General features: G+C 42.3%; 1 protein-coding gene across 9 annotated transcripts in view; it reads left to right on the forward strand.

Annotated features, from left to right (window-relative positions):
• The window catches only part of SEMA6D (semaphorin 6D), a 54640-nt gene extending 47261 nt beyond the window's left edge, over positions 1-7379 (forward strand). For 4 of the 9 annotated variants that reach the window (XM_045812050.2, XM_045812049.2, XM_045812052.2 and 1 more), the window contains 3 exons: positions 221-277; positions 1725-1892; positions 3659-7379. In XM_045812050.2, the coding sequence (XP_045668006.1) occupies positions 221-277; positions 1725-1892; positions 3659-4947 (1514 nt within the window). In that variant the 3' untranslated portion in view covers positions 4948-7379. The remainder of the gene's footprint in view (positions 1-220; positions 278-1724; positions 1893-3658) is intronic. The other 5 variants (XM_045812053.2, XM_045812054.2, XM_045812056.2 and 2 more) reach the window with 3 other exon arrangements.
• The last annotated feature ends 592 nt before the right edge of the window (positions 7380-7971 follow it).

Consider the following 7971-nt stretch of genomic DNA (forward strand, 5'->3'; position numbering starts at 1 on the left):
CTGTTTGGTCATGGGGATGCGTTAGAGAAGAATCTTACTTTTTTTTTTTCCTTCACCACTTACAATTTTGTAGAAAATCTAGAGAAAGGTAGTCTAACCAGTAGGTTAATCTTTTAATTTGTAGTCTTTTCTTTTGACTTTTTTAGTTAATTGGAATTCATAAATTTTTGCTTTCTTTTGGTTACTTTTTACTGATTACTTGTTCCTTTAATTCTTTTAGAAATTTTGCCTACTTCAACTACCCCAGATTACAAAATATTTGGCGGTCCAACATCTGGTTAGTTTTTTTTAATTTTTTTGAATTAACAACCTTTTCTTTCCTTCAGTTCAGCATTTTCAGCCCCTTCTCCCCTCCTTTTGCGCAGTTTGGCAGTCCCTCATGTTTCTGCTTTGACTCATAATCCCACCGATGGTACTGAGAGACTTTTTCTTACCCAGCACTCCACCCCTGTGTAGCATGTGAACAGTTCATCATTGACCAAGGCACATCCCGTAAGAAAAATCGAATGGATTCACATAGACTGCATTCCAGCTGCACGCCCGCCCACCCGAGCTTTTCTTCTCTCTCACCCCTGTGCATTGTGGATGCTCCCTCTGGCCATCGATCCTGAATGGATGGCAGAATCTCATTATTTCCTCCTTCTCTCCTCGCCTTTCCTAAGACCTAGTAAACAAATACGCATTTCCCTAAAATGTGTATTTATACATTTGAGACATCTTTTTTTGAATGGTTTGCGGTGAGCCCAGGAATCTTTGAATGCTGTGGTCTCAGTGGTGTGCAGAAGGCTCCCGCTGGAGGAAGCTGGTGTCTGCTGTCTGAAGGTGTTCAGGGGGCTCTCCGTGCCCGTCTGTCTGTATCTGTTCTGGAGTCTTCATCTGCGACCATTGCACCAGTCTGAACGGGGGTCTCCAGAATTTTCACCTAAAACCGTATGCTTACATTCTGAGGGAAAATCTCCTTTGTGGAAATCAGTAACACACGTGTGAAGAGGTTAAGTCACTTCTGGTCCTCCCGCTGCTTCTAAAGGTCGCAGCAGGAGAAAAGGATGGCCGATCTCATGTATCCGAGCATCCTTATTCAGCTTATAAATGCCATTTCTTTTGCATGAGTTGCTGCTAATTCTTTGGAAGAAGTTCCCTGAGCGTGTTGAAGGCACAGGCGAGGTTCCCCCGGCTTTGGTGTTTTACCGTGGATGGCGTGAGGCCTCCGTGCACGGATGGATGGGAGGTCTGTGGTAGAGCAGAACGGCGTGCTCTATCGGGTCAAAACTCAAGTGTTCACGTGCACTGAGCCAGGTGTTTCCTGATGGTGACCCCGTAGGTTCCCCAGCGAAGGACATGCAGTCTCCAGCCGTTCAGGAAAATGCTCTTAGACATACACACAAAAAGAAATGAACTGACGCCGTCTCACAAAAAGACGAGAAAGTAGCAGATCATCTTTGGCATTTGTCTGACCTTTTCCACAAGGGTCATTAATCACCCTAGGGGCTTTGGTAGGAGCGTTTTCAGTGTCTCTAGTTTTGAAATCTGCTTAATTGGTCTTTATGGTTAATTTTTAGGTTTTCCTTTTCTCTTGCAAGAAAGAGGTTCGGTGTGTTTTTTCTGAAATCCTAGAACAGGCTTTCTCATAAAATTGACTGAAACGTTACTTAGAAATGCAACAGAGCAGTCAGAGAAATCCGCCCGCACTACCCGCGTTAATAAAAATCTGTTTGCCACCACAGACATGGAGGTATCTTCATCATCTGTTACCACAATGGCAAGTATCCCAGAAATCACACCTAAAGTGATTGATACCTGGAGACCTAAACTGACGAGCTCCCGGAAATTTGTAGTTCAAGATGACCCAAACACTTCTGATTTTACTGATCCTTTATCAGGTATCCCAAAGGGTAAGGCCTCACCAGGGAACTCATCTCTCGCTGAGTGGAAACCTGATTCCTGATATCTCTGAGGAGCCGGTGGGCGTAGGGCTTCCTGGAGGTGGGCTGGCACAGCTCTGCCGCTGTTCACGCCACCTCCCCTGGCGGCCCTCGCTCCCGTTTCTGGGCTTGTAAGCAGTGCCTTCCTGCGCAGACCAAAGAGGTGGGAAGCCGTGAAAGAAAGGGGTGATAAGATAGCCACTCGGCCAGTCTAGTCTGTGTTGGTTTCTGCCTGAAGACGCTGAGAGTCTGCTCCACGTCAGAGAATTTCCAGGACCACCCCAACAACATCAAAACTCATTAACTGCAAATATCCTGGTATCAGATGTTTGGTCTAATAGGCTTTCCCAGCCGTCTGCTTAGCTTCGATTCCAAATGCAATATGAGAAGGATAGGCAAGGGGCTAGCGAGTTGCTTGCACGTCACAAGCAATAAAACATAACAGAGCGCTTGTCCATAACTATCACTTTCAGCCCTTAATAGAAGCAGTTATAAAACAGCTGCCTGTTGAGTTAGTTTATTAGACATACTACTCTGGGAAAAAAAAAAAAATCTCTTCTTTGGTGCTTAGTAAACTATGGTATCAGGTTTCCAATCAGTTTTTATGCCAGTACATTGTCATTTATGATTTACATCTGTTGATTTGGGTTTTATATGTTTTCATTGTAAACAGTTTTATAATCATTCCTTCTGTTTTGTTGCCTTTGTAATATCATTTCTTTCTACTTTTCTTTCTTTGTCTTTCCCAATGCCACTGAATTCCATAATCCTGAACATTGATTAAAAGCAACTAATGTTCAAAAAGCCTTAGTACTAATCTCAAGCAACAGAATCTTCAAAATTATCCTGACTTAACCTTATCCTGGGATAGCTGTGCTTGTAGCATGTAACAGACTTGGATACCTCTTAAACTAACATTTCTTTGATTGACTGTTATAGATGTCTGTGGTTGCATTAAAAACCCCAATAATTACAAACTAATCACTCTTCTTCTAGTCTAACTTAAGTATTTCTTAAATATCTCAAGACAGTTGGATAATATCACTTGACTACTACATATTATACTTCTTTAGACCGTCTGGATTTCTTTCTTAGCAAGCAATTCAAGACTACTTCGCTCCAAGATGGAATGGGAAAAACAATATCAAAGCAAACATGGAAGTCCATATTTGTAGTTAGCAATGACCAAGCAGGCGCTTTTCGTTTGTGAACCAATTGTGTGCCTTTATTCTAGTTAAGATAGCATAATTATATTAGCATAATTATTTTCACATAATGTACATTTATGCCAATCCATACATTTTCCTAATTCCTGCAGTTGCCCTGTAATCCTGATGTATGAATTAGGAGAAAACCATGAGACAAAACATTTTAAAACATTTCTAAATTGGCCACTTAGAAAATACGTACTTTCTGACTCTAATTTTTAGACCCCAAAACTCTACAAATTTTGAATATTAGGTAACAACTACTTAAGAGGGATTTGGGGGGGAAGGCACATACGGATCAGTGGGAGATCAGAGTTATCCTGGCATTTGCAGCAATCTTATATGTCTCTGGGGATCCGATCATGACTCGAGAAAAATATATAGATGGAATTTTAGAACTCTCTGACCCTCCGGGCTAAGCATATGGACCATGTGGAGGTAGTACTGGCTCAATGGAAGCCATTTGCTGGTTAATATTGTTGGAAAGAAGCACCTCACTCAGACTCTTTTCCTGAATGTCTGTTGCAGGTGTGCGATGGGAGGTCCAGTCGGGAGAGTCCAACCAGATGGTCCACATGAATGTCCTCATCACCTGTGTCTTTGCTGCTTTTGTTTTGGGTGCGTTCATTGCAGGTGTCGCAGTATACTGCTATCGTGACATGTTTGTTCGGAAAAACAGAAAGATTCACAAAGATGCAGAATCTGCCCAGTCGTGCACAGACTCCAGTGGGAGTTTTGCCAAACTGAATGGTCTCTTTGACAGCCCGGTCAAGGAATATCAACAGAATATCGATTCTCCCAAATTGTACAGTAACCTGCTGACCAGTCGGAAAGAGCTGCCACCCAATGGAGATACTAAATCCATGGTCATGGACCATCGAGGCCAACCACCCGAGCTGGCTGCTCTCCCCACGCCTGAGTCTACACCTGTCCTTCACCAGAAGACCCTGCAGGCCATGAAGAGCCACTCAGACAAGGCCCATGGCCATGGGGCTTCAAGGAAAGAAACCCCACAGTTTTTCCCTTCTAGTCCACCACCCCACTCCCCGTTAAGTCACGGGCATATCCCCAGTGCCATTGTTCTTCCTAATGCTACTCATGACTACAACACGTCTTTCTCAAACTCCAACGCTCACAAAGCTGAAAAGAAGCTTCAAAACATTGACCACCCACTTACAAAGTCATCCAGTAAAAGAGATCACCGACGTTCTGTGGATTCCAGAAATACCCTCAATGATCTTCTGAAGCATCTAAATGACCCAAACAGCAACCCCAAAGCCATCATGGGAGATATCCAGATGGCCCACCAGACCCTAATGCTGGATCCTGTGGGACCTATGTCTGAGGTCCCACCCAAGGTCCCTAACCGGGAGGCATCACTATACTCTCCTCCTTCAACTCTCCCCAGAAACAGCCCAACCAAGCGAGTGGACGTCCCCACCACTCCTGGAGTCCCAATGACTTCCCTGGAAAGACAAAGGGGTTACCACAAAAATTCCTCCCAGAGGCACTCTATATCTGCAATGCCTAAAAACTTAAACTCACCAAATGGTGTTTTGTTATCTAGACAGCCTAGTATGAACCGTGGAGGCTATATGCCCACCCCCACTGGGGCAAAGGTGGACTATATTCAGGGAACACCTGTGAGTGTTCATCTGCAGCCTTCCCTCTCCAGACAGAGCAGCTATACCAGTAATGGCACCCTTCCTAGGACGGGACTAAAGAGGACACCGTCCTTAAAACCTGATGTGCCACCAAAGCCTTCATTTGTTCCTCAAACCACGTCTGTCAGACCACTGAACAAATACACTTACTAGGCCTCAAGTGTGCTATTCTCCGTGTGGCTTTATCCTGTCCGTGTTGTTGAGAGGATGATGTTGTAAGGGTACCTTAAGATAAGAGACTCCCTTGTATTTTAAGAGAACCAAGTGGCCAAAGAAACTCTTTCTAACTTTGGCAACATCAGAACTTGCCACATGTAGCTACTACAGCAAAGCTTCTGTGTACTTGCCCGAAAACAAAGGAAGGTGCTGGTCATTCCATTTCTTTTGTTTGAAGCTAAAGAGATGTGTAGCTCCCAGGGGCTACCCTACCAGTATAGAGAGCTGATACAGTACTCAGAAGGATCTGTGAGCAAATACTTGAAAATGGGTTCAACTTAGACTACCATTATGTGTGGTCTTCCCATTAAATGTGAACATTTTAATTGTATGCATTCACCTTGCCTCTTGCACAAATGTCAAAAAACATTGGTAATGTCTCAAAGAAATGAACTTGTAGATTACCAAACAATTTGCTAAAAATTCAGTCTTTGACCCAAACTGTAGCATTTTTTTCAAGGGTGGCATTTTTTTTCATGCCACCAATGAACTGTGGTGCGTGTGCGTATGTGTGTGCGTGTGTGCACGTGTGTGTGTGTGTGTGTAAGTGTGTGTGTGTTCTGTACCCACTAGGATTTGTTTTGGTGCCCATTGCATCTTTTTTGTGCTATGGACTTGTTTACATTGAGCATGACTGAACAAGAGACAATAACTTCTTCCCACAGCAGTCCATTGGGTTCAGCTTTGAGAAAAGAAATAAAATCAAGGCTGATTTGACCATCAAAATGATTAACTTGACTCACGTGGTCCCCAATGCCAGAATGTAAGAGTTCTAAATAATTTTGTGCTGCTATTCATTAAAACTTCTATTACAGTCTTGCCAGCTCAAGGAGATAGAGATGTTAAGAGGTACCCTTGATTTATCCACCAGTATTCAGTAGTACAATTTACCTGTCCACTGTGAATCCAAGCCTGACTCACTGTATTTAACCTTGGACACACTAATAAGGTTTTATTTTGATGTTGTTTGGTTTCTCCCAAGTAGTACAATTTCTCTTCCTTTAACTCCTCCTACCCCCAAGATAAAGAGCAAAACCAAACAGAAGACAAAAGAAGGAAATGTGAAAGGAATTCGAATTGGCCTAACAGAGAGATTCTCTGAAAACCGAACAGTGGTGCAGTCATGTTGTCTGTGTTGTGTTCTATTAGAATTTTCTTCTAAGTCATGCAGGTAATGACAATATACTGTAAATATTACATGTGAGTTTACCTGAATCTGTGCATTTTGTGCCTTATTCATGAGAATGATAGAAGTACTAAAATATGTCAAGTGTTTTCAGTATAGCACATCATTTACTGAGTGCCAGTTGTAAATGTTTTTCAACCAGCACCTGAAAAGACTTTTAAAAACTCATAAAAACAACCTAGAACAATTAATTGTCAAACAATCCACCCAAATAGCAGCATTACAACCTTTGCCATGATAAACATTCCACTCCTGCTTTCCCAAGGATGAAACAGTGATAATGTGAAGTCAAATGAGGTTTCTCGGGTAATGTGACATCTGCGGGAACCGTAGAGTCATTGATTCATAGTTTTGCAGAAGCCACTTACAGTTGATGATGTGTAACCCTGAGGACTGTTTCAGTTAATATGCTGCACACCACACCATGGTTTATTGAACCTAATCTAGAAAGTATCAAGGCAGGGGAATGCTCCCGACTTAGTCACACAAGTAAATTCAACTGATTTCTTGTGGTAACACTGATGATCTGTACCACTTGGGGGAGGATGGGTTGCAGAAGACCAGAGCATTTTTATGCAGATTGTAGAATACTGATACAGTTATTCTTTTCCTTTGAGAATATTGTTTTATAAAGAACGTGATTCCCTGAGATCTCTGGAAACTCAAAAACTAGAACGTCTGTTCTTGAAACACGTCAGCTTTGCAACTAAAATATTACAGATTAATAATAAATTAAACCAACCAATGATAAACACTACTCAGTCCACCGCCAACACACGTGTTTGAATTCACCTTACCAATATTAATCCCAGCGTGCGGAAAATGGCACCGTAACTCTATGTGAACCCGGATAACATTTTGTAACATTGTGCTGCCTTGTAGTTTGTAATGTGAGTTCTATCAGTATTTATGTTGAAATTTCTAACATAAAATCTAGTCTCTATCCTGTTAATTTAATTTTTAAATGCTTTATCCATTTGTGCAAAGGTAAACACAGATTGTATCTTTTTTAATGGTACGGCATAAAAAGTAACCCTAAAGTGAAGTGGCTCTATACTGTTTTATAGAGTACTTTAACATGTATAGATATCTTGTAAACTTGTATTGTGGATGTGTAAATAATATGTACTTTGGGTTTTTAACACCGCATGTAAAGTCAAAATAAAATATACAAATCATTATAGCCTGTCTTGATATTGAAGAGGTTAATGACTCACCATGTTTAAGATATTTTTTATGGTCAATCAACACCACTGAGAGTTTCCTTCAAAATATACTTATCTGGAATACCTGCTACTTGGTCATGGTTCCGCCACCATTCTCTTCTCGGAAAGCTGATACTGATAGGCAGAGGCCCCGAAAACCTGAGAAAGGAGTCAGAAAGCCCGATGAACTGCACCTGTCGCAACAGGCAAACGCTTCAGGCTCACATGCCGGCGACTCGCCTGGTCCACACACCTGGCGCGGCAGGCATTTTTAACGTGCATGATTTGTATTCCCGCGTGAAAATTTTGATGTCATCTTAGTCCAGAATTACAGCCGGCAAACCAGGTTCCTGTGAACGTTTCTTGCTATTGGGTAGACGGCATTTCTCAGTTACGTTGTTTTCATTGACTAGACTATGTTGAGACACCTTCCCCAAATATCGAAATGGAAGACAAAATTATGACCCCATTCGGTCCTGCCTTTAGCATGGGGTGAGCTGGTGGCCGCTGTCCTTGCCTCTTGTGGGTGTTGAGGGTGTCACAACACTTCCGGGAGAGACAAGAGGAGTG

This window comes from Ursus americanus, chromosome 36, assembly GCF_024610735.1.
Source record: "Ursus americanus isolate L20-20 chromosome 36, mUrsAme1.1.p, whole genome shotgun sequence".
NCBI classification, from domain to species: domain Eukaryota; kingdom Metazoa; phylum Chordata; class Mammalia; order Carnivora; family Ursidae; genus Ursus; species Ursus americanus.